At 44.4% G+C, this 27575-nt stretch overlaps 1 protein-coding gene across 2 annotated transcripts in view; it reads left to right on the top strand.

The window, feature by feature from the left end:
• Nucleotides 1-9246, top strand: part of SYNDIG1 (synapse differentiation inducing 1) — a 199091-nt gene extending 189845 nt beyond the window's left edge. For both annotated transcript variants that reach the window (XM_090285167.1, XM_090285168.1), the window contains exon 4: nt 8059-9246. In XM_090285167.1, the coding sequence (XP_090141293.1) occupies nt 8059-8217 (159 nt within the window). In that variant the 3' untranslated portion in view covers nt 8218-9246. The remainder of the gene's footprint in view (nt 1-8058) is intronic.
• Nucleotides 9247-27575: the final 18329 nt, after the last annotated feature.

Raw genomic sequence — 27575 nt, 5'->3', positions numbered from 1 at the left:
CCACTATGGAAAACAGTATGGAATTACCTCAAAAAACTAAAAATGGAACTGACATTTGAACCAGTGATTCCACTGCTAGGATTATACCCGAAAAATCCTGAAACCCTAATTCAAGAGAACTTATGCACCCCTATGTTCATAGAAGCCCTGTTTACAATAGCTAAGTGCTGGAAACAGTCTAGGTGCCTGTCTGTGGATGAGTGGATCAAAAAATGGTGGCACACATACACAATGGAATACTATGTAGCAGAAAGAAAGAAGGAACTCCTGCCATTTGCGACAGCATGGATGGAATTAGAGAGAATCATGCTTAGTGAAATAAGCCAGGCAAAGAAAGCAAAATACCATATGATATCACCCAATACAGGAAACTAAAGAGCAACACAAACAAACGAACTAAATAGACAAAGACTAGAATAGTAGTCAGTAGGGGGGAGGGGGGAGGGGGAGAAGGGGGATAAGTAAGGGAAGAGTCTAGTCAAGGAACGTATATGAATGACTCATGGACATGGACAACGGGGAGGGATATGATTGTGGGAGAAGGGATGGGCAGGGAGGGCTGAGCAATGGGGGAAAAATGGGACAACTGTAATTGAATAACCAAAAAATAAAATTAAAAAAAAATTTTCACCCCAAAGAAACAAAATACACATTCTTTTTAAGTGTACATCGGACAGTTTCAAAGATAGACCACATGATAGGACACAAAACAAGCCTCAACAAATTCAAGAAAATTGAAATTATATCAAGCATCTTCTCAGATCACAATGCCATGAAACTAGAAATCAACCTCAAGGAAAAAACTCAAAGACATTCAAACTCATGGAGAATGAATAACTTGCTATTAAATAATGAATGGGTTAACAATGACATCAAGGAAGATATCAAAATATTTATCGAAAGAAATGATAATGAGCACATAACAACCGAAAACCTATGGGACAGAGAAAAGCAGTCCTGAGAGGAAAGTTCATAACAATACAAACCTACCTAAAAAGGGCAGGAGAATCTCATAAAAAATCTAACCCTACAGCTACAAGAACTAGGAGAAGAACAAACAAAGACCAGAGCGAGCAGAAAGAAGGAAATCATCAAGGTCAGAGCAGAATTAAATGACAAAGAGACTTAACACACAATTTAAAAGATCAACAAGAGTAGGAGCTGGTACTTTGAAAAGATAAACAAAATTGACAACCCTTTAGCCAGGCTCAACAAGAAAAAAGGGAGAGTACTCAAATAAAATCAGAAATGAAAGAGGAGAAATTACAACCGATACCACAGAAATACAAAGGATTGTAAGACATTTCTACAAACAACCGTATGGCAAGAAACTTGACAACCTAGAGGAAATGGACAAATTTCTAGAAACAGGTAGTCATCCAAAACTGAATCAAGAAGAAACAGAAAGCCTGAAAGACCAATAACAAAGAGTGAAATTGAAGCAGTAATCAAAAAACTCCCAGCACACAACAGCCCTGGACCGGATGACTTCACAGGTAAATTTACAAAATATTTAGGGAGGAACTAATGCCTACCCTTCTCAAAATATTCCAAAAAATCCAAGAGGGAAGACTCCTAAACCCTTTTTATGAAGCCAGTATTACTCTAGTTCCTAAACCAAGTCAAGACACAACAAAGAAAGAAAACTACGGGCCAATATTGCTGATGAACATAGACACTAAAATCCTCAGCAAAATATTGGCAAACTGAATCCAGCAACACATTAGAAAGATCATACACCACGATCAAGTGGGATTCATCCCAGGGATGCAAGGATAATTTAATATTCACAAATCAATAAATGTAATACACCACATAAACAAAATGAAAGACTTAAACCACATGATCATATCAAGAGATGCTGAAATAGCATTTGATAAAGTACAACACCCATTTATGATGAAAACATTCAGCAAAATGGAAATAGAGGGAGCATACCTCAACATAATAAAGGCAATATACGAGAAACTTGATGCCAACATCATACTCAACGGATCTATCATTGCATCCTTATGCCAGATTCCTACCTCAGTGTTGTATCCCAGTCAGGAATTGGTCTGGGTTGGCCTGGGCTGCAGGCTGGTTAACGTTGGGATTTTGGGAATGCAATTGGTCTGCATGTTTAAAGGCCACCTAAGAGTTTAGAAATTACTAGTGAAGCATGTAGGATCCTCCAAGAAACTTTCTAGCCTGTCCTTTCACTGTTGTAGATCCATTACAGAAAAGAGCACTTGTACTCTTATAAGGGTCTTAAGCACCTGCTACCAGCCTCAAGGGAAGGTATGAAGGAATGGTAGAGAGGTACAAAGCCCCACTCCTAGTATGTCCCACTGAACTGGGTTTTGCCTCAGCTTGTGGCTTTGGGTAGACAGGAGAGTAAGATGGTGCAGAAGTTAATCCCTCTGAAGTAGGAGCAGAGGCTTCTGGATTCTGGGGTCCACTTAATTCCCCCTGAGGACAGATGAGAAACTAAGAATGATATATGCTAATTGATCAACACTTGGGCCCATAGGTTCTGTCTGGTGGGTCCAGAGCTAAACAAGGGATCTCAGTACAGAGCCATAAAGGTCTGCACATATGGAATATCTGACCATTTGCCTTCTCTTCAGCAGAATAAATTTAATTGTAGTATGGTATTATAATTACTGCTCCTGTTTTCAGCCCGTACCTCTCTGTCTCCTGATTTATATTGAAGTCATACAGTATTACAAAAGAAAACTGATCTCTTTCTTTTTTTTTTTTACGTTTAAATTTATCCCAGTTGTTAAGAATGCAACCCAATGGCAATTTGGGAGGAATAAAAGGTGTGGTTTCCATCTTGACTGCAGTGATCCTTAATAAAAAAAATAAAAATAAACACAGAAAGATACTCCCTTGTAATTTAGAGATGGCCCTCTTTGCTTGTTTCAGGAGTTTTCCCTAGTGGGCCACAGGTTGTCCCCTTAGTGAGTGCCCAGGCTGCAAATAAATTAGAGAGGGAATCACTCCAGCATCCTGGAGCAATTGCCTATAATCCCGAAGACCTCAGACCCACTGCTCTATCTAGGTGACCTAAGTACATTTTCATCCCTGTATTTTTCATCTACAGAGACCCTCATTTTCCTGTATGCCTTCAGGCCTGGAGCAAAGGAGGTGTCTAACAAACAAAATAGTTTTTGGCCCCATAAGCCACTAAGAAGAGCAACAATATAACCTAAATTTTTCTTTTCCAAATCACAAAGAGAAGATTGAGGTATTCTTCTATCAAGTTTTTCCACAGCTTCAAGAAATTGTATCTGAGTCTGAGACTTCCCCCAGAGACCTCTAGAAGTGTCTAAAGTTCTCCCCTTCACACTGAAAGTGGATATTGTAGCAGGATCACAGCCCAAGAGTGTTAAGCTGTTTTTACGCTGTGAAATCACCCAGAGAACAGTCTAGATTTATCACACCTACATTTATTGAAAGACTGAAAAAAAACGGATAAAGATTAAAGGTAACAAATAAGTTCCTAACCCATCTCAAGGGTCTGCTGGAATTTCCTGCTTTAGGGTTTCAGATGCCGGCTCCACGCTTTTCCGGAAATACATTATGGTTAGGGTGAATTTCACCCAGCAACACAGTCAATGGGTTATTTACATTTCCCTGCTTTTGCCCAGTCTATATATTGTGCTAGGTCCATCAATATTTCTTCTGGGAATGAGCAAAATTCATTCCCACGTCCCATGGGGGAAGCTGGGACCTAGATTAATTTGCATACGGATCATTTACATATGTCAAAGCCCGGCCGGCAGTCCAGCCGCTGCCATGTTTTGACAAGGAACGGGTGGTTTAGGCCGCAGGTGCCCCAAAGGAACTGGGCTGGAGGGAGGAACCTTTGTGTGTGTCTCTTGCACAGCCCCTGTAGAAGCTGCGGTAGAAGCCTCACTCCAGTGATCGTGCTGACTGGACCGTCATGTTCTGACAAAGAGAAGTTAAAATATTCCTATAGGAGCAAGTAAACTACTTTAGAATTTCAAATTCAACTAACTGGGTAAGAGTGGCCCCACGTGGCCATTTCTGGTAATTAATGACCAGCAGGTACCTGTTAAGTGGCTCTGGCCAATGTTGCTGCTTTTAATGATAGTATATACAGGTCAAACGTGGAAGTGGTTCATTCCTACAACTATACTTAGTGATGGGACTATTAGTGTCCCCAAAATAGATAGTCAGTACAAATACAGCAGGAACCCTTTCTACACAGCAGGCAAGCAGGATATAGGCACAGGTAAAAAAGCTAAAAATCATCTGGGAGGACAAGTGAAAAAGACTGTCCATGGGCCTGACAAGGAGACTGAAAAAGGAAGTCATAAGACAGGCTAGGCAGTAACTGATATCCCATACGGAAGGTAAAACTATATCTATGAGGAGGCAGCCATGGGGTGGGCGGTGTTTTATTGTATTTTACAGTGTTCCTGACCAGTATGCGGACATTTTCTTGAACCTGGCGGAGACTAAAAGCTAATCTCGAACCGCATCCAGGTTACTCTCTCATGGGTGTCTTCAAGCAGTGGGCATCCTTGTGGCTTTTAACTGCCCGAACCATGTCCTCAATTTAACAGCTGACTTTCTGGCAGGGAACATCAGATTCACCAAAATGGAATAGAAACATGCAATTAAATACATGGCAATGGAAAGGAAATATCCCTGGGTGCTGGAGCAGCAAAGGGGGCTTACCATTCCAGCATCTTCTCCTGGCAATGGCTCACCAAAATCTGCCACAGATGGGCACAAGTAACCAGGTTCTTTGTGATCGCGAATAATAAATTGAACTAGATACACAGGGTTTATAGTAGAGAAAGAGCAGATTTATTAAGCAATAGTATTTCCACAAAATATGGGAGTGAACTAACTCTGAGCAGAGATTGGCCCTTAGGGATTCTATTATAAGACGGATATTTCCTAGATAGTTTTGGTGGGCTTTTATTGTCCATGTGTGAGTAGTTATATTACTTTTAAGCTACTGCTCATGTGATCTCCTGTGATTTTCCTTGATTGCCCATTGGGGTGGAGCGCAATGCTAATTTATTGTAATGTTATTAGAATGAAGCAGGGATCATGCAGCATCTTCTGCACAGGTACAGTTATGATTCCTCATGATTCAGTGCTTTTCCAAGAAGTAGGAATGACTGGTCTTAGAACAGTGTCTCTGTCCTGTATCAATGTTCTTTGTCCTAGTCCTGAGGTACCTTTGGAATTTTCTCATTCTTGAGAAACTGGTCTTAGAACAGAATCTCTGTTCTGTATCAATATCTTGTCTTAGTCCTGGGATGCCTCTGGAGTTTTCTCATTCCTACCTCCTGCCTCACAGGTGCTTGAGCATGGCTGACCCTCTTATAAAAATGCATATGCAAACACAGTTTTGCCTTCAGCATCAAGGGTTCATAGACACATGGACCCAAGGACAAGAGCTCCTGCCTGTCCTTGTGCACAGCAAGAAAATTGGAGCTTTAGTTCAGGGTAGAAACCTTTTTGAGTCGACACCCTCTCAAAGGGAGAAGTAAGCTGTTTTGTAGCACGATGATCATTTTCTGAAACAAAAGTGTGACAGGGATCTCCCATGTTAGATCATGATGTCCAGTCTTTACCTAGCATGTAAATGGCAATGCTGCCTCATGAAGTCTCTATGACATGAAGATGCTAAGTAACATGGCTAAAAGCAGCCTGCTTGTCAATGAGACTTTATCTGTTTCTGACACATCTTAGCAGAAAATGTCTCTAACACAATACAATTTCTGCATCTGTGTTGAACCATCATCTTATAACCAAACAAAAATGGAAATGAATGTTCCCAGGCTTGGCCTATGAGAGCAAAAAGCAAGACTGATTCCCAAGCAGACATCTGGGGTTTATGGGGATGAAAGTGCCTGTACTATGTGTGTGCTCAGAACCAGGAGTCCTGTAAAGTTGAGCCAGAACTTAGGTCAAAATTATCCAGTGCACTGCCTCCCTCATAAAGGCCACCAGGGAAATCAGGAAAATGTACCTGGGGACCTCTACCACTTCGCAGCATTTGAAGAGAGCTGATCTTATAGAGCCCACTCTCCCAGTCACTCACCAAATATTTAGTAAGTTTCTGCAATTCCCCCAGTGCACAAGCCCAGGCTTCGAGCAGAACACGGACAAGGGAGATGTGGACCTAACTGGAACTCACAGTTGAGCAGGAAAGACAAACATTAAAAGGCATTACTAAAATGTGTGAACTCTGGTGGGTTAGTCCTCTGAGACAGAGGAACTCCCTGCAGGGGCCTGAGTACAGGGGTAAGGAATGCAGAGTATCCACCCTGCCTTCCTCTCTGTATGTATTGCTCCTACAGCAGAGCCAAGGGCAGATGGTGACAAGGATGGTGCTAATGGCAGAGATAGCAGCAAATTCTATTTTAATGGAAGATGGCTTCTTGGCTTAGAATGTGCAGTTACAGTGAATTATGTTCTAGGAGCTTGGAGTGTGGGAGTACTACTAGAAAAATGAAACTCAGCTAATTAAGACTTAATTTCTACTGTCCTAGGTGGCTTCCCATTTTGTATTCCCTTAGTCCTACTTCATTAAAAATTATTGGTGTTAGCTCCCAACCTCAAATCTAAGCCAAAAATTTGGGAGAGGAAGAAGACATAAAAACTGGCCTTTGAGATTCAACAATTAAGAAAAGAGAGGGCAGATATGAAGTGGACCGAAGTCCCTCCTCAACTCAGCACAGAGCTCAAGATCTCATCAAATCAAGTCAGGGCTTTGGAGAACAGAAATTCATTTTGTGAGTCCTCTCAGAGTTTCATCTTGTGTGGTTCATTGCAAAGGCCTTGGTGTTTTTAGATTGAGTAAGAAATATACCGACTCCCATACCTGCCTACACAATGTAGAAATACCACTGGTGACATGGAAATTTGATCTGGCCAGAATCTGGTTTTTGGAGATGGGCCAAAGAGCCGCTTAAGGCATTCTACCAGGGGAGTGGGCTATGCCTTTACCTTGACCACAAAGAATCCCCCGCCAAAGTGGAGTTACCCCCCCTAACCAATATCACATGACTCCCCTGGGAGTTATGCCCCTGGCAACCTCCACTCTCATCTGTCAAACGAGGCACCATTTTACAGGTGGCCTCTTCATGATGTTCACAGCTAAAGCACACAGCATTCCCCACATCCCTAATGTTGCTTCTAATATTCACTTGTAGAGCAGGACAAGGAAGGAAGGGGGTGGGGCTGATACAAGGGTCTATTACAAAATATTAAGTCATGTACAGCATCCAAAACCTCCACATTTCTGCTAACTCCTGGACACAAGAAATGTGATTTAAACCAACACCTCATTGTGTTATTTATTGAGCAAACAAATCTAGATATTGGTCTTACATCAAATAACTTTATTGATGGGTAAATTGTAATAAATCTAGCTGTGCAAGAGAGGGAGATGATAAAAGCATAATTCCAAGGCCACCAGCTAAAGAATAGTCTCAAGTGTCCTCCAGTAAATTCAATGATCTGATGCCACAGTGTATTCCCTGGGAAATGGGAACCATAATATCCTTCCCCACACTCTTACTATGCTGTAAAGATTAAATAAGGTAAGTATGAACATTCTTTAGGAAACTTAGTGTTATTTATTTATTTATTTTGGAAACTTAGTGTTATTTAAAAGAAAAGAAAAGTCATATTGGTTAGAAAGCAGGGCACTAGAGGTGTGGTATCTATCCCATTCCTGGCATACTGTTGCCTGAGATCCTGGGTCCCACATTTGTGGTGCTCAGTTGGGCTAATGTTGACCATGGGTGTGTTCTTGAGGCTCATTTTTCTTTTTTTTCCACTTTGAGTGCCTTGCAGTAGAGAAGCAGTAATAAGCTATAGGCACCCATTCCTTCCTTGTCAGTTAGATAGCTGCTGCCATCAGGTTGGAGCAGGTGCAGTTGCCCTTGGCGAGTCTTCTCCTTGGAATCAGTTAAGCTCAAGATTGGAAGGGAGCCAGAGGTGAGCCATGCACTCACTTCATTTGTTCTGACTTGCTCATCTTGACTTTCTTTTTCTTCTCCCTCCTTTTCAACTGTGCAGACCAATAAATCCATGGCCAAGGGGGACTTCCACCAGGCCAGCACCAGCTCTCGGCGGGCTCTATTCCTGGCTGTGCTCTCCATCACAATTGGAACCGGCATCTACGTGGGCGTGGCCGTGGCCCTCATTGCCTACCTCTCCAAGAACAATCACCTATGAGCTTCTGGGTACACAGGGGAAAAACTTGTGGCCAGCTGTGTGTAGATGCAGAGTAAGCAGGGCTAGCTAAGGAGAAACACCTGTGTAATGCTGTGTAGTATATACATTATTGTCAAAATCTCCATAACACCCTGAAATATTTTACCCTTAGATTGTTTTTGTTTTTACTCTTTAATTTTCACAGCACTGGGTAGAACATGAGACAGATGGTTACTGCTAACCCTTCCAAGTGGAAGCTCCAAAGATCCTTACCCTTGAGGCTGTCTCTGGATGGTTTTGGTGGATTAATGACAGTGCAGCTCTCTTTAAAGCCTGCCAGTGCCCAGAATGCCATAACATTAACAATATACAAATAGTAAAAATGTATTTATTTTTTATGGAATATAGTGCATTAGGCAGAAGGCAGGGGATTTGTCACTCTTCTGTCTGTTGCCCTGCTTGACTCCTTTGGTATTCCCCCAATCTATGCAGAAAGAAAACATGGCTGAGCAGGAAGAGAGACAAAAGTGCTGTAAAAACTCCTCTGTCATTGGTTTTCAATGGGTCCATCCCTGAGAATGAAAAGTCAGACTAGTGTGGGAGCGGTCCCCAGGCCCAGTCATTCCATCTATTCCCCAGCCTAAGATCATCTGGCCTCCCTAGGAAGACACCCAAATTCAGCATTCATCACACAGCAATTTGCAATCTTAGGCCTCTTTGATCTAGGGTCAGAGGTAGCAGGCCACAGTGTGTTCAAAGACTTCTCCCAGAAGGACCTCAAGGTTTGCTCCAAGAACTCAAGGCAAAAGAGCTGTGAACACCATCTCAGCATAAAGACACAAGTGTTGGCACTCACCTTAGTGATAACAGTGGCACTAATGATCTAAAAAGATGAACATTCTCTGTTTAAATGAATAGTTATTTTCTTGTCATTTTTAAAGCACAACTGTTGCTTCATGCTGCTTAAGTTATCAGATTAATGCTGAGAAATAAGTAATCACAAACATTTTAATACCATTTCATTGTGAGTGTTCATTATTTAACAAAAATTATATTTTAGCTGTTTTGCTTAAGACGTTTCTCTCTGATTAATATTATTTCTAGGGTTTTACTTGTAGTTTTTACTTGTTCGAACAACTGCAGAGCCACCCAGGACTCCTACTGAAATAGTAGTATGGTCTCTAAGATGATAATTACATTACCTCTGATCACTTGAACTCTATTAATACGTTTTATTATCCTCATACCCTCAATGGACACTGAGACCATCTGTCTAGAGCAGTAGTTTCAATCCAGCAATCACATAATTCCTGCTGCCTTGGTCCCAGCCCCAGACTTCTGATTTGATTGATTGGGGTGTAGCCAGGTGATTTCAGTGTGTGGCAGGAGTTAAGAACCACTGTCCTGGAATAAGGACTCAGGTTTGATCTCCCTCACACATAACCTTAAATATTTAATATTCTGAAAGTTAGTAGCACTGGCTTCCTGGATCAAGTCCAAGATCCTCTACCATCTGGCTCTAATGGATGCTTCAAAAATATGCTCTAAAAGGAATACATGGAAGAAATCCAAATATCCCTGTGTGAATTAGAGTAACCTGGTGATAGCACGGATTTGGGATCAAACCAACATGGACTTGAATCAAGTTGTGCTACTTTCTAGCTGTGTGATCTTGGGTGGATGGGCATACTTCTCTAAACCTAATATCTAAAAGAAGATGATGAGTGAGGCCCACTTCCTAAGACTTTTGGTATGTGTATAAACACAGAGCCTAGCCGCTTGTCATCAGTTGTGTAAAAGAATTAGAGTGGTCACTGTTAGTTCTAGTGTTTGGGTAGTCATCCCGTGGCTTGTTTGTGCCCTCCCATCTTTTCAGCCCAATCTCTCAGGATTTATTTTTTAGGAGCTACTGTGTGAAATAGATTTCTTTCTATTTGTCCTAAAATAGTTCATTTGAGGTTCAAGAGGTTCTAAAACTATGATTTTGGATTTGGTTAAGTAGAACCAACCCTGTATGTTGCATTCTGCCATCTCCACCTTCACATTATGGTTGCTTTACGCTACCCTCTGCATGCCCAGGTACCCTGCCTCCTACTGAAACAACTTTTCATTTTATCTCAGCCCCTGCCCTTCCAGTTGGCAATGCTTTCGTTTAAAATGTCTCACCCTTTTCGGTATTTTGTGAAGCTCTACCAAGCCCTTCCCAAGGACCAGCATTAGGACCTCACATGGTACCATATGGTGTGGATGGTCATATGTGTGTGCAAGGGTTAGGGCCAAATTTGACAGGACAGCTGACTGAAGTACATGTGGCTGCACAGCTCACTTAATAGGTAGACACAGTGGGGGAGGTGGTTGCATATTACCCTTGGTGGCTCTGCTGAGCAGCACAGAAATCTTCTAAGTGTGTTAGGCTGCCATGCACCCATAAATTCACATATTCCTAGTTGTCATCACAGCCACTGTGGATGGGCACTTCCCTCTACAGGCCCTGCACTAGGCACTGGGTTCACATTATCATGTAGTCTGAAGAACCCCAGCAGGTAAGTGAAAAAGTGACAAAACTGAGGTTCACAGAAGGAATCTCACCCATCACCGCACAAGTGGCAGCTGTAGGAACCTCCAGCCCAGCTACCCCTCCAGGCAAAAAAGCACTACTCGTAGAACAACACTTCCATCCACACCCCTCACCATGGCACAGGCTTTGCTTCTGAATCTCACTCCATTCTTGTAAAAACTTTTCTAGAACCATTTTATTGACAGGCAAAGATGAAAATCACATAAGTAATTTTCCCCTGTCATGTGCCTGGAAAACAGCAAAGTCAAGGTGCATTTTAGGCCATTGGATCCCAAGCCATTGGCTTCCTCTTACACTATGTTGCCTCAGCTGTGGCTTTACAAGTGAGAAAAATTGCTTCTGAGTCAAGATCCCATCATTGGTGTGTCAAGACTCTAGGGACTGGAAAGGTACTTTGGGTTTATGTTCCACAGACTGGCTTTGCCACTGGCTGGTGGGACAATGTGGGGAGGAGGGTGGGAGGATTGAGGTGACTTAACATGGAAAATGACATCTCAGCAAAGGTATTAGGGCATATTTTATTCCTGTGCACAGTTCTCTCCTTCTCACACTCTTAGAAGTTTCCATGACTGACCTAGCTCCATCTGCTTCAAGGTTCTTCTCTTCCCTGCTTCATCAGGTGTCCTCATTTCATCAGGAACCTCGAGTTTAACCAGGTATCCCCACTTCACCAGGTATCCCCACTTCCCTAGATATTCCAGTTCTCACCAAGGAACTACAATGGGTCCAAAGAGAACATGGTGAGAGAGGCCACATCTGTAGGTCACTGTGTCATCAGCAGCTGCCCAAGGTGCCACAGACAGTTGAACCACACAGTCCAGTGGAAATGGCCTTGACAATAGGACAAGCCTCTTCAAAATCTGGGCAGGGCATTCATCACACCCAGCCAGTCACCTGGCACCTCTCAAGATGCTAGGGAACTTCCTCATATGAAGCAGCCTCTAGGTTTAAAATTTATTAATAGAGCAGTTTCCCATTTACCAACAACTTCTACTGCTCCTAACTATACAAATGTCAAATGGTCACCTCATCTAAAACTAGGGCCAATGCTGCCTTTTCAGAGTAGCTGGCCTGAGTTTCTAGGCCTCACCCCTGAGATTTTATAGGGATCCTGAAAGGCCTCTTGAGGACTAGCTTCAGCACTAGCCCTTCTGAAGACAATTTTGAGTTTCACCCTCTTCTCCTCAAAGACCACCTGCATTTGTTGCCGTGGGTGTTGACATCTGTTGACCCAATTTACCAATAAACCATTAAGTGTAAGTTCAGACCCTTAGCTGAGGCTGAGCCTTTTGAAAATAAAGCTGTCCCATTTCTTATCCAGAGACCACCTTTGCATCTGTGCTCTGCTCTTGATGCCATTGAGAGCATAAGAGGAAGCCAGCAGTTCTGTGAAGCTGTGGCTGTGATGTCCCCACCTCCATGACCTCTTGAAAGCTCCTCCATGGTCTTCAGGATGAGATGCTGCCCCTTGGGGTAAGGGAACTTCACTCCCCCGGGATTCTCATCTGAAGACTGCTCACCTTAACAAAGCAATGGTGGACAATAGCCCCACAGACACTCAAGGCTTACAGGCCAATGGCTCCCTGCCAAACAAGTGAGTAAATCAGATAATGAATTTGCCATTTCACTAAGCCCCACAGGAGGGAGTCGGGGCTCCACATGGCTGAGGAGGAAGAATATTGGAGCTGTCAGCCCTGTGTTTACAGTACAGCAGGGTTCTCTGCACCAGTAGCTGTCCTGTGTTGCAGGAAGGATGTCGATAAAAGCAATGATAAGAGCCAGTACAGCTGCCCCACACAGAAGGTCATGGTGACCTTAGGAACTGAGAGTCCTGTGGGTCTTCGTATTAAGGAGTATGTTTTGAGTGAATCACAGACTAGGGGAAGATTTCTTGGGACTCTAAAGATTTGTCCATATCCACCAGATGGAAAAGAGTGCATGGCAGGATCAGAAGGGGTGGTTGGGGTGATGGGGTGGAAATGGGTGCCTCCAGGGAGAAACACTGGGCTGCAGACTTTCCTAGAAGTGGAGCTAGCCAGGGATTTTAAAACTCAGATGATGATGAGATAAGCTGGAATGACCTGAAATGTCTTGAATTTTTTGCCTCCACTGAGTTCAGTGCTGTAACTGCTCTGGACTTTAGGTCATGATTCCTCTGCTGTTATGATGAATCTGGACGTCAGGCAATGAGGTGACTGTCATTTTAGTGCAGCAATGCTGTCAGTCTCCTCTGTCCTTTCCTCTAGTATGGAGTGAGCTGTACTTCTCAGACCAGTGAGACAAGTTCATGAATCTGAATTCAGCATCTAGGCATGTACTCTACTGACCAGCAGAGAGTGATTCAAAACAAGGTACTCTGCTAGGGGCCAGTTAAGTGCCAGGGAGTGTATTCACAGCATTCCTATGACCCCTAGGGGACTGTGAATGATTTTTCACTGAATTTAAGTCATTCTGGGCCAATTTGAAGTTGTAATTGATAGATAGAAGGAATGTGGGGAGGGAAGAATAAAAGACAGAGGAGAGCAATCAAGGATGTACAAAATCACAGTGCCAGCAATGCATGCAGTTCTATATTCTCTCAGGCCTTTGGTTATGCCATCTCCTGTATCCTGAGCCCAACTCATGATTAGCTGAAAATTAAACAGTAATTTGGGTCTGTTGCCTGTCTACAGCAGAGAATCCATATTTGGATTCAAACTATTTTATTAAACCAATCAAGATTTGCAGGTGGAACAAGATGGGGAATGGTTACCATTCTTCCTAAATTACATATGCCTTCATTCCCTGAATATTGTCCCAGCACATTTTTTAAATATATTTTTCTATTTTATTTGGTAAATGAAATATTCCTAATAAATAGAAAGAGTCTGCTAAGATCAGCTATTATTCAGGTGCTGAATTAGTTGAAGGGTTGATAAAGAGCTATAAAATCTCCCCAGCTTAGCAGCATGAGGAAGGTCTTTGATTTATTCTCTCAAGAGGTCTTATGCAATTAGAAGCAAGAGACTATCACTGTCCAGGGACAGTCATCTCTAGTTTAGAAACAGGGATCAGGCCACTTCAGTGTCACTCACCCTTTGTTTTAGCCCATTATGGAGTTAAATGTGGACACCGCACAGATTACACTCTCCTCATTATCATTCTCCAGTAGGAATTCAGCTATTTGAGAGTCCCAAACAAACTCTTTATCTGGCAACTTGTGAACTCTCAAACAATAGATCTTTCTAAAATAACATATACCTAAAATCTGAAGAATGCATTGCAAGTGGATCCAATTCCGTACCAGGCCTGTCATGTCCTCAACGTCAAATAAGGAAATAATGAGTTTGGGGAGGCTGGCTTCCCAACATCACTAGTGAGGAAGTGACAGAACCTGGTCTTGGGCTCAGCTAGGCAGCACTGGGGCCAATGCCCTCACAACTATGACCAGGAAACTGTGGTGATATCCTGGAGTCTTGCTGAGCCTGGCTGGGGCAGGCACCTGGCTGGGGGGATCTGATAAACCTGAAGGAATATGTGCAGGAGCTGGCAAACTGGGAAGGCAAATTTTCTTCCAACTTAAGCCCTGGTGTGTGGCTGCCCTGGAGCATGTGTAGCTTCCCAGATGGTTCGGGGCATGTCCTCTAACTTCAGCCCAGGGCTCTCAGAGGGCAATTCACAAGGAAGTGAGAATAGCATTGGAAGAGTCCTAAGATATACAGCCAGAACAGAAGGAGGCTGGAGCCACCTGAATGAACCACCACCAGCTCAGAGATCATGAAGGTCTGACAGCACGTGAAAGAACAAACTAGGGTCAGTTTTCCTATCCCCTCGCCACCCTGGGACATTTTGTCAATATCTGGAGTCTTTTGAACTGTCACAACTGCCCGCCTAGTGGGTAGAGGCCAAGGATGCTGCTCAACATCCTACAATACCCAGGTCAGCGTCACAATGAAGAATCAGCCAGCTTGTACTCCATTATGCATCTTGGCTATTCACAGCACAACCATTTTGAAAACTGATTATGAATCAGGTACCACCTATGTGGAGCACAAAGCAGCCTGGTAAGCTTGGAATCCACTCACAGAACCACACTTTATTCAAAAAGAGAAAGGGAAAGTGGGAGGAAGAGAGGAACAGAGGCACACTGTCTCCTGGAAGAAGCTTCAGCTTCCAGAGCCACACACCCACCTACTTCTACCAGCACGTATCAGTTGTACCATCACCGTGACAGAATGATATGACATGGAGATTTATAAAGACAACTTTGTTGTCCACTCAATCATTGAACCTCACAGAAATCCTCTGGTTCAGAAATGATCAGGGGCCCATTCACAGACGACAGGGCCAGGTCTCCACAATGAGACTTTCTCAAGTCAGCACTGCCAGTTGGTGGAGAATGGGATTCAGGTCTCATCACCAGTGGCTCAGTTTCCTTCCACAGATGCTCTGAGAAGGTGTGGGCCAGGGAGGTGGCTACACCAAGTCAGTTTCAGGTTGCCGGTGGCCTGGCTGTCATTTCCACAATGCTAGACTAGATGCCTCCAGGGAGCCACATACCTCCACCCTTTCAGCTCCTGATCAGAAATCAGATCCATAGGGTCAGAACTATGTACAGGAAGGGTTGTGTTTCTCCAACTCCTTCCCAGTGAAGAAGAGGAAGACTGAATTTGAAAACTGCAGCTAGATTAGGTCCAGTAGGAACCACAAAAGCTGCAGTCTTATTCACAGGACTTATTCATCCTGAGTCCTCCAACATCACTTTGCCATAGAACCAGAGGAGCAATGTTTCAGGGTAGCCTGTTCCAGGTACAACAAGCATTAGCTGAGCACCTACCATGAATAAAGGATATGGTGGGCCCTTGGGGGGACAAAGACAGGAAGAGATCAGATCTGGAGATACTCACAGACTCATGGGTGACAATGCAGGTGTGGAAGCTGACTATGGGTACCAGCACATGGAGCAGAGCTTTAATATATTGATTTGAGGGGACAAAATTCATTCCATAACACTACCAAAGCTCATGTGTCTTTCATCCCTATGACTGCCTGCATCTCTCCCCATATACCACAACAGTCATCCTGAACCCCTCACCACATTTTCCCTCCACCCTTGTCTTCAGCCTTAGCCACATCTGTCCATCTGTCTGTTTCCCTGTGCCTATGGGCCCTAAACCAAAGTTGTGTTTGATGGACAAAATGTTCATGTGGGCATTGGGTAGTTCAGCACCCCAGACACCCTCATCTCAGGGCAGGAAACCCAGCTTTTGCCTGTGTCAGGTCCTAACCAGGTTGTGTCACCTGACCCCGGGAATACTAAAGGCAAAGGGCACACCAGTATGTAAGATAGAAGGAGCCAGGCTCACTGCATGACATAGCTACTAAACCTCTGAGGCTAAAGGCCATGATTTTCTCACTCAGCCTGCCTTCGGGCCATACATAGCTGAATCCTGAGAGACTGGGGTACCCAGTACAACTCAGAGAGCTCAGCCTCAGGCTCTTCTCATCTCAGTGGAGAGGCCCGGGGGAACTGGCCCTCTCAGATCAGGTTGGCTTGGGGTGATAGGGCCTGCTGGGACACAGATGGGAGATGCTTGGACAATGGGCTACAGCCAGTGGGAACACAGATGAGAGTTGGAAAGGATGTTCAACTGCAGGTTTGGTAACAATGTGTTCATATGCACAAGGTTGCCTCTCAGGAATTCCCAGGAATACTTGACAGGGAGTTTTCAACTAGTGAGGGTCCATCAAAACCTGCCTCAGGGTTGAAGCTAAGGACCCTTCAGCTGCTTTTACATGGCCCTTTGTCTGAAACACAAATGCTTTACTCTGACCCTGGTTTCCTGATGTGAGGAATGTGGCTGGTTGACAGGCTGTGGTGTCAGAACTATAGCTACACTCTTCCCAGGCAACCTTAGCCAACGGCTGGGCCAGGAGGTAGCGCAGAGCCTGGCCATTTTTACCCAGCCCAAGTCTCCTCTGCCAGTACTCTTGCTGGGAGCACCCTACAGCTCCCAAACTGCCCTGTGTTTTGACAGCTCCTCCTGCCAGTCCAGCTTCCTCCATTTCAAATTCACACTTCTTACCCTCCCCCCAATAAACGTTTTTACCCTCCACCCTGAAATTGCTTCCTGGCCTACAACAATCCCACTGGTGAGGTCGGGGAAACGAGGACACAGATTTTAGAAAGTTGAAGCTCAAAAAAGGGAAAAGACATGCCCAGAATTCATGAGAAGCTTGAGACAAACTGCAACTACCTCCCCCTTCCCACCATCAAACCAACAATCCACAGTGCAGTTTGTGAAGTTTCTTCACCTATTTCACTTTGTCTGCACACATTTCAACTTCCTTCCCTTCTCACAGATGACACTGAGGGCTCTGCAGTGACTGGCTCCAGAATTCAACTGCCTTACCCTGAGCTCCCGAACCTGCATATATTCCTTATATTTTCCAGGTAGTCCCTCTGCCACTACCCAACACACAGCAGCTCCTGCTCTGGCAGGAACACACTGGAGATGCAGAAAAAGCAGGTGCACTGGTCACTGACACTGCAGTGGGTGATCAGCCCACATGGACTTGGTTTGATGGAGCCAAGCTTGGTAGGCTTAACAAATCCAGTGAATCCACAGCTCAGGATAAACTTTGTCTCTGTCTACAAAAGAGAATAAGCTTTTGTTAGTTTGCAGCAAGTCCCTGTTAGGAAAACACATGAAAATGGTATCCTTGATGTTTAGTGAAATGTTTGTAGAGTCATGATTTGTATAATTATGGCAGTTTATACTACTTCTCATTCTGTGTTATCTGTGCAATTAAACTTTCTCAGTTTTCATTTGCTTATCACATGTCAAAGAGATCCCCTTCTGGACTAAAACTCAGCTCAGTTGTTCTGGGAGCAGAGCTGGATTATAATGGTATGGCTGGGGAAACCCTCATCACTTCTAACTTGTGCACCAAAGAGAAAAATAAATATGTTTTTCAGTTTAAAAGATTGAAAAGTAAATCTGACTCCTTTGAAAATGGAGCAGATCAGCTATTCCACCCACTGCCCAGACACAGCTCCTGGAGAGTGGACCTTGGGCAATGTAGAGCAAGTGGGCTTTCCCAGGGTCTGCTTCCCATACCTCCTCAGCAGTCTGAGAGTATTTTTTGCACCGTCCTGAGATAGAGGAGCCCTGTATCATTCTCATTGTCTTTGGTCACTGTTGTGTAACCCGATGCTTTTTCCCTTTTGTCTGGCAATGAGAAGAATATGCGAGACAAGGTTGTAGTCTCTGAAAGTTCGTTTATTGTAGACATTACAGCATTCACACTTGCCCTCTGGCCTTGGGCTTGCACTGGACCACCAGCCAGCCACCAGCCATGCTCCCATGGCTCAGCACGCAGCCCTTGCTGCTCATTGCACCAACACAAACACTCCTGTGAGGGCTCCTGCTCCTTTTATATTATGCATAAACAAAGCTGGATACTAGCCAAAATATGACATCAATGCTTATATAACTACGAGTGTGCTGCACATGTGAATCTAATTGTTATCACAAGCAGCCCATGTCCAGGCATCTGTGGTGAGGGAGCCTGACTAGACTCCATTTTTCTCACACTCCATACCATTGGGCTTTCTCACCTTACAATCTATACAAGATCCATCTTTACAAGGTTCCCTTGGTGAGGAGGGCTGAGCCCTGTACCCATAAACCACAACAGCAATAAAGGCTACACTAAGAAGTAAGTAAGAAACAAACAATGATCCCTATTATAGTAAGGGCCAACCTCCATTGTGAGGTCAAGGATACCCACAATTCCTGCAATGGATTGCTGGTCAGGCATTCAATGCCATGTGCTTTGGAGGCCAGAGCCTGTAAGACTTGGATAACATTGTGGTGAGCATCAGGGATATATATATAACATTCAGCTCCTACCAGGGCACATATCTCACCCTAGGAGACAGTAAGTATGTCTAGGGCCATGCAATTCTGAATGTCAGGGGCCCACTGTTGCACCTGGGTTCTAGTGCAATGTGTTCCCTGATCACTTTCAATAATCAGGGGCTGCCCATAGGCAGCACACAAATGCTTCAGTGCAGCAAGCACTACGCAGCTGTTGCCAGGCAGCAGCACCAAGGGATGCTCAGCATGCCCCTGCAGAACGGCCTTCAAGGCCTTCCCTACCTACACTTGTAGGTGGGACTCCCCCGCAGTGGTCTGTAGCTACAAGTTACACTTTCTGGCACATATCCATGCCCAAGACATACTCAGGAGTGGGGGACACAAACAGTATATGCAAGTGGGGGCAGGCATCCAATGCCTAGCGAAAGCTGCACAGCCTGCACTGTGACACTGCACCTCCCCCCCACCCCCGTAACCAGCTATACGGGCCCCAGGCCCTGGGAACCCCTCAGCGCTTCCACACAGGAGAGTGCATCCTGCTCCCCTATCCCCCCCTCTTCTCAGGAGGCCCCCGGCACAGCCACGTGGTCTTCAAGACACACAGAACAGGTTCCTCAGGGCACAGTCCAGGCGGCTTCACCCCTTCTGCTGGGCTTATCGAGCTTTCTGCTTTTTGCCATTGACCCTAGCCCCCTGGAAGATCCACCCACATCTGGGTGCGGGTCACCAACATGGGTTCACTCTCTACCTCCTGCAACTCAGCCCGCAAAGGGCGAGCAGAGAGAGTGCTTCTTTGCTGCAGCTTCTAAACCTGTAAGAAGGTTACAGGTTAACATAACGCTATTGACATCATAACAAGTTCTCAGCTGTTGTAACATCAGCTGTAACTCAGTATACGTTTCCTGGCTAGAAAGCAAAATGTCATCCACCCCTAAATTCTAAAAGGGGGCACACCAGCAGAGGCTCCTCAGGCCAGCTGCTGATACTACAATAGGATGGGGCATGTAGGGAAGTTGGCTCCTCCTTCTCTTCTGAGTCCTCAGCTATAACTGGGGCGCGGGAGGGGGCTTGCCAGATCATTGCTCGAGTGACATCATCTTTAAGCCCGCGAACCTCTCGCTTTTTGATGCCCAGGCGCCCACCGTCGCTGCCAAGGGAGGAGCTGGGAGCCTCAACCCCAGACTGACCGGGATACAGTGTCCAACTCCGCTTTGCTCCCATGCGGGGTGGCGAGACCGTACACCCTCCCTGCCCCTGAAGGCACTTCCCACTGCAACTCCGTGGGCCCTGGCTGGGTGAGTCCCTCTTGAAGCCAGAGGAGGAGGTGGGTCTCCGTGGGCCAAGTGCAGGCATGGGCTGCTGGGCGCCGGATGAGGAGGAGCCCAGCTGCCTCTTACTCTCGCTCGCTCCGCTGGTCGCACCCACTCAGCCGCTGCCACCTGCTCAGCAGGCTCGGGATCTCTATGTGCTGGTCCCCACCGCAGCCACCTCTGTCTCTGTCTCCTCTAGCCTCCATCCTGGTCCTAGTGGCAGTTTTCGGGGCTCAGGCCAGTCCTATAAGGGAGCCCAAGTCAGAAGAAGACCTTCCACCTAGTGCCACCTGGTTCCTGCGGGGCCGAACTCTACACCAGATTGCTCAGGACTCTGCCGCAATGTTGCCATCCCAATATCTTCTTCCAACCGTGGGATCTGAGCCTCCAAGGCTTTTTCCTTCTTGGGCTTGCCGAACTTCACCATATTGCGAAGCACCGTCTGTCTCTGACTGCAGCTCCGCTGCATCAGGAAGAGTGGGCTCCGTCCTAGCTCGCAGCTTCACCATCTCTACCTTAGCTCGCAGAGCAGGTCACTGCGGGTACTGCCCACTACACCAATTGTCGTGGAACCCACTGCTTTTTCCCTTTTGTCCAGCAATCAGAAGAACATGTGAGGCAAGGTTGGGGTCTCTGACAATTCCTTTATTGCAGACATTACATCATTCACCCTTTCCTTCCACCCTTGGGCTTGCGCTGGACGACCAGCTGGCTGCCAACTGTGCTCTGGCAGCTTGGCGCACAGCCCTTGATGCTCGGTGCACCAACACGAACCTTCCTGTGGGGGCTCCTGCCCCTTTTATATTATGCATAGACAAAGCTGGCTACTAGATAAAATATGGCATCCGTGCTTTATAACTGCGAGTGCGCTGCGCATGTGAATTTAATTGTTATATCAAGCAGCCCACACCTGGGCATCCGGGATGAGGGAGCCTGACTGGGCTCCATTTTCCTTGCAGCCACCCATACCCTCAAGTAGATGCTTTCCTGGTAATCAAGTCCTTAGCAGCCATTGGGGCCTTCCACACCCAAATCTCCAGCAGAGATCGCATACTTTAGCTCAAATTTGATAATATTGAGGTTTTTCCCCACCTGGGTACCACTGATATGGAATGTCAAAGGTCAACTTAGAATTTTCCTAACAGCAATGCCCACACAATGTGGACAGAAGCTGTAAGGTATTTGGTAGAAGTCTAGGTGTCCTGCCCTCTGATACAGCTACAATGCCTTCCAAGCTTAACTGAGGCTCATAGGCCAAATGCTGCCCATCTGTCAAGGCCAGCCAAGGCCCAACTTCTCTAGAAATTCTTCTTTGACCCCTACCTTTGCCCACTGAGACTGCTGCCCAATCTGAACATTAACCTTTAGCCCTTAATTCAGTCCCACCTTATTGGCATATATGGTTAGCTATGCACCCACTTACCCAATTCATTTTCATTGCAGACCTCCTTAGTGTTCAGTGCCACTCTGAGCTCCAAGGGGATCGTGAAAAGAAAAACCTGCCTTCGTGGGGGCAAACAATGAGCCTACAACCCAATAAAGTAACTGCAGAGCATGGGATGATTAGGAAGAAACAAAAGCAGGGGACAGAATGGGCATGGTGTGGGGCAAGTGGGGACAGTCAAGTATAGCCATCCAAGGGGATGACACTGAGATAACCTAAGCCCACTCAGGTGCCATTGACACAGAGTCTTGGAACATAAGAGGCTTATAACCTGGTAACTTAAATGCTCATGTCTGCCCTTGAACATGATGTATCATCAGTGATGAGATACCACACATAGGGGCCTGAGCCAGATCAACTTACTACTTTGCAATTCTCATGCCTCTTCCCCAGGTTGACACCCTCCCCTTCCTCTTCCTTCCCTTCTCTTCCCTTACTAGCAAAGTCATGGGCAAAAGTCACTGCCTGTGTCCCTTTTTCTGTAACCATCAGCAAAGGATGTAGAAGGCTTTGGAGAAGAGATATGTAAGAATTTAGAATGGCCAGGATGAGGTGTACAGTCAGGTTGTCATACCCACAGGTGACAGACACCAGCTCTGATAATAATGATTTATGATGTAGATGAACAAAGATGACTATATTTAGATAATACTTTGGAACTGCATTTTGAAATAGTTCTAAAAGAGCACAAATGAAAACCTTGTGGTCAAAATTAACCTTGAAATTTTGTAATGTAAAATGTAAAAATGTGTCCTAGCTAAGTGGCTCAATTGGTTCAGAGTTGTCCCATATAACAAAAGGTTGCAGGTTAAACTCCTGGTCAGGGTACATATCTAGATAACAGGTTCGATCCCTGGTTGGGGCATGTTTCTTTTTAACATCAATGTTTCTCTCTCTCTCTCCCCCTTCCCATCTCTAAAAGCAATGAATATAACCTCAAGTGAGGATTTAAAAAATGTAAAAATGCTATAAAATAAGAGCATGATGTAAAAGAATTATATTTTTAAAATTAGTATTGAATACCCATATGTACAGTGTTTTATAGCCCCGTACAGTAACACATTCTGTCATCATGTTCACAACATAGCCCAGCAAATGTCATCACACAAAGAGACCCTGTCCATCAGAGGAGTCATCACAGTGTTTGATGCTGGCTACAGAGCAGAAAGAGCATGAAGGTGCCAATTTGTAAGCTTTTTCTGTTGCTAATTATGATCCCGAATTCTTCCAAGCCCCAATTAAAAATAAATTAACCTTATTCTAAGACATCTAGGAAGGAACTTTCATGCCAGGAATGCTAACAACTCTTTTGGCAAAGCTGGCCTCTTTTTTTTTTTTTTTTTTTTTTTAATGTCAAAGCTGGCCTCTTTTGAAAGTGTCCTGCCAAGTTGAGAAACTCAGAGAACAAAGGAGATTTTGAAGATGAGTGAAGAGTTGTCACTTCCCTTGCATATCTCTCTTTCTGATGTTTTGATGTGCACACATTTTGGGGTGGGGGGCATTTAAAGTAATTATGGAGGTGGGGGGCATTTAAAGTAATTATGGAGGAAGGTGACCAAGGTTCATAATGCAAAGAGGTTAATTTCCTGCCATGATGTGTGGAGTATGCCAGTGACCTCAGTTCTACTTGCACGTGTACAGGCCCCACCTTCCTGGTACCTCTCACATTCTCCAGGGGCTAATTTTGCATGGTTCTCTCTAAATATTTGTTGAGCTTAAACAGTGAGGATGAAGGGGAAGTGGCTTTGATCTTCTGTTTTTCAGTTGATCCACTCCCACTGAGTCACCAATTTGTTCCTTAACTTCACTCCAGTTTGGGAGTTTAAGTCTTTTTTTCTCAATAAATGACTCAAAAGTAAATGTTTCTCTGGGGCCCAGAAATGCAAACTGGTGTTCTCTCCCCCTGCCCCTCTTTCTCTCTCTCTCTCTCTCTCATTGACAGACACACACACAAGAGAACAAAACTGCATATGTTGTTATCATAATTCTGCTTAAAAACCTTCCATGGGTGCTGCAGAGTAGAGTTTCATCTCCTCAGCCTGAGGACCCAAGAGCCTCGCAGCTAGTCCTCTCCAGGACACTCTGACTTCATAAATGTCAAGCTGGCTCTTGTGTCTTCTAACTCCTCACAGGAACTGAGGATGAAACCATCCCACAGGAGAACACAAAGAGATCTGCAGAAGGAGGTGACATGTGATTCAGAAGGCTATATCCCTAACGAAATTATTAACTGGGATTGACGAGCTGTTCTGACTTGACAAGGATCATTCTGAGATTTTGTCAGTCTGTGTCTGGTGGATATGTGTCCTGGCAACAGTCAATGGGTAGGCAAAAAAGCTGAGGGAAGCCATATGCTGCAAGAGGCAAACTATAGAATGCCTCTCTGAACTTTAAAAGTGACCACATTTAGAGGCACCACCTAGAAATATTGATGATTTGGTGACTTGGAACTAACCAGTGGGCCTTAGCAGTGTGTGTAAACCTCAGCCCTTCTGCTCTGATGCAGGGAAGATTGGCATTAGGAGGTCCTCAGGACCTGGCCTTGTTTCCCTTGGAGCTTGAGTCTAAGAGCCTCCTCTGAGGAGCACTGCCTGAATATGAAACTAAAATTTTAATTTTGGCCCCAGTAAGTACCTCTCACTACACCTTTCCCCATCCTTGCCCTTGGTCAGGGATACTTCAGTGTAGCTTGCCTTGTTCTGCACACATGCCTGAAATCTCACCACTCTCCAACTTGCCCCCATCCCACACAGGTACTCATCAGAGAAAACCCAGGTAAATGCAGACCCATCACCAAGCCTTTTCTTCAGGTTGTGTGCAGATTCAGAACTCTGTCCACCCTCTGTGCTGAGGCACATGTGGTTTTTTATTTATTCACTTAACCAGCAGCATTTGTTACAGACCCACTGCCATTAATGCTATTACAGAAGGACTTCGGGTGCTGAAAATGAGTGCACATCAACAGAGTGAATTTCAAAACACAAACGAGAAAATAAAAACACAAGTCACAGAACATGTTTGATGTCATCCACTTAGATCTGGTTCAAATAAAGAAAAGCTAAACTATGATGAGGCACATGTAGGCCACTGAAAGATAATGAGAAGCTGGAACATGAGAGTACACAGTTCAAGGTGGTGGTTATTCCTCCACGGAGTGGAGAGGAGGGCAGCTCAGACACTGGCAGAGTTCCCTTTTTCAGGCTGGGGGTGATCCATAGGTGCTGCTGATTGTTCTTAAAGTGTGCACATACATTACATATTGCTTGTATGTGTGATATGTGTATGTTTCATGCTTTAATAAAGTCAGAGATTGCGCTAGGCACTTCTGGATTTGACACATAAGGAAGGTTAGACATTGCCCCTCTGCTCAAGGATTCATTCTCTACTTTGACTAACTTCAGTAATGAAGCTGTTACACTCACAGGCTTTAGAGTCAGCAGGATGTGCTGGGATCCTGCCATCCCACTCACTGGCATGTTACTGAACTTCTCTGAGCCTCTATTTCCTCATCATTAAATTAGGGGCATGCTGCCTTATGCAGAACTGTTGTGAGAAGCAAATGACTGAAGGCAGGTAATGCCCAGCACAGGCAAAGCCTAGCGTGGAGAAGGCAGTCAACAGTGCAGTCATTGTCATTGTATTATTAATTCAGTCCTGTGTCCTGGTTGCTGACATGACTGTAACTTCCTCTGTATCTTACAATTTTTGGAGAACAGACATCTTATTTTATGCATTTGTTTTCTTTTTTCTCTTGGCATTAGTAATTTGGGAAACTGAGCTAGTATTATACATACGTATTTTAATCTAATTAAATTTGATCCTCTCAAGAAATGCCCTGTGGGGTGGGCAGGTGGGGCATTAGTCCTTCAATTTATAAATTGGGAAACCAAAGCCCAGAGAGGCCAGACGGAGACTCCTCTCAGCAGAAAAGTTAGTTCCTCTTCTTCCAAAGGAAAAATGTGGAAATAGGAAGCCTACTTTTTAAAAAAATAAAGTGTGGATTTTCTCTGCATCTGAGAATTCAACCACATGCTTAAAAAGAAACAGGATGAAAGTGTTTGGCAAAGGAAAGCCACTCACTTTCATCTACCCATCATGAAAGCTGACCAGTCAGCATTACTTGAGATCTCAGAGTTTCCCAAAAGGGGAGCTTGAAATATAATCTGCTTAAAAAGTAAAAAGAAAAATCTCCCCGGAGATGCTTTGTTTTGTGACATTGCTATAATAAACTTCTTCCTTTAACATTTGAGAAAAACCATGCTCTTTGAAACTAAAACAAAAATGAACAAATTTGTCCACAAAGCTTATTCCCAGAGGGCTGTCAGGTTTGAATTTCTTGCCAATAAGGACATAGGAAAAGGAGTTCTTGAGTCTGGGCCCTACTCGGCATTGTCCAGATGTGTGGCCTTCATTAAATGGCTTGACTTCTCTGTGCCTTGTCATCTCAATTGCAAGAGTGCTTTTAATTACATGTATGATGAGGGCACATGAATATATCAATGAGATAAAATAAGAAAACTGAACAACATATAAAGCAGTTTGCTTTTCCTGATAAGTTCTCCAAATGCAAGTTGATTTTATTGATGTCAGCTGTAGTGGATGTTGATGGTGCCTGCTCATATTCTCTGTTACATGTTTTCAACAGTTCTGACAGAGTCTGGCCCTCTGACTTTGCCTGAGGGGCCATGGGACCACTAAGTTAATGTCCCTGCATGTTGCCTCCTCTACAGGTAGGTGTGGCCAGGTGACAACAGACTTCCTGCTAACAAGATGTGGGCAAGGGAGGCCAGATGGTTTCCAGTTCCAGATTGGAGAAGGGGCTGTGCTTTCTGCATTCTTCTGTTTTGACAGGCTGGGTCCAGGGTGGGGAGAATGGATCACTGGGGAAACCTTCAGGTAGAGGAGAGCCACCTTTCTACCAGGAAGTCACACTCTGAATTCTTTTTTTTTTTTAAGTATATTTTATTTGTTATGTTGTTACAGTAGTCCCATTATTTCCCCCTTTTCTCCCCTCTGCCCAGTACCCTTCTTCCCTCCAGCAATCCCACCCCCCTTAGTTCATGTCCTTGGGTCGTGCATATAAGTTCTTTGGCTTCACCCTTTTCTATATTATTCTGAACTTCCCCCTGTCTATTTTGTACCAACCAATTACGCTTCTTTTTTTCTAAAGTATATTTTATTGATTATGTTGTTATAGTAGTTTCAGTTCTTTTCTCCTTTGCTCCCCTCCGCGCAGTACCTCCTTCCCTCCAGCAATCCCACCCCCCTTAGTTCATGTCCATGGGTCATGCATATATGTTCTTTGATTTCACCCTTTCCTATATTATTCTTAACACCCCCCTGTCTATTTTGTACCAACTTATTGTGCTTCTTAATCCCTACACCATATCCCCATTTCTCCCCCTACACCCTCCCAGCTGATAACCCTCCACATGATCCCCATACCTATGATTCTGTTCCTATTCTGGTTTGCTTAGTTGGATTTTCTTTTAATTTTTTAGATTCCGTTGTTGATAGTTGTGAGTTTGTTGTCATTTTAATGTTCATAGTTTTGATCTTCTTTTTCTTAAGTCCCTTTGACATTTCATATAATAATAGCTTGGTGATGATGGACTCCTTTAGCTTTACCTCATCTGAGAAGCACTTCATCTGCCCTTCCATTCCAAATGATAGCTTTGCTGGATAGAGTAATTCTGCCAAGCCGTTGAGTCTCAGGAGGTGGGAATGCAGATGGGCTTCTTAAGTGAGGCCTATATATACGGATAATCTCTCAGGTAGAGATCATAGGTTTATGCCCTATGAAAACAGGAAAAAAACAAAAAACAAAACACACACGTTAATTCACACAACACGATTCATAAACCAATCTCTAAATTTGCGAGACTGTCTTATTGGGAAGATCTCCAGTTGCAAGGCACTTGCTATTCTTCTTGCTTTTGAATAAAACGTCCTTTATAATGTCACAGACCTGGCCCAACTTTTAAATGAAAACAACCTTTAAATGAAAATAAACTTTAGGGACAGTTAGTTGCACTAGTTTATGGTCTACCACTGAGCATTATGATTTTCCTTGAGTCTTGATTTTTCTCCCTAAGATCACCCTCCTTGTCAGTAAAGGGACTACATTAAGTCCATTTATAATTTAGCCTGTTCATTTGCATAAAAACAACAACAGCAGTGATTGA

Source organism: Furipterus horrens, unplaced genomic scaffold (genome assembly GCF_987537825.1).
Source record: "Furipterus horrens unplaced genomic scaffold, mFurHor1.1.pri manual_scaffold_8, whole genome shotgun sequence".
Classification (NCBI taxonomy): domain Eukaryota; kingdom Metazoa; phylum Chordata; class Mammalia; order Chiroptera; family Furipteridae; genus Furipterus; species Furipterus horrens.
The sequence above is the reverse complement of the archived record's forward strand: the minus strand, read 5'-3'. Positions and strand labels throughout refer to the sequence as shown.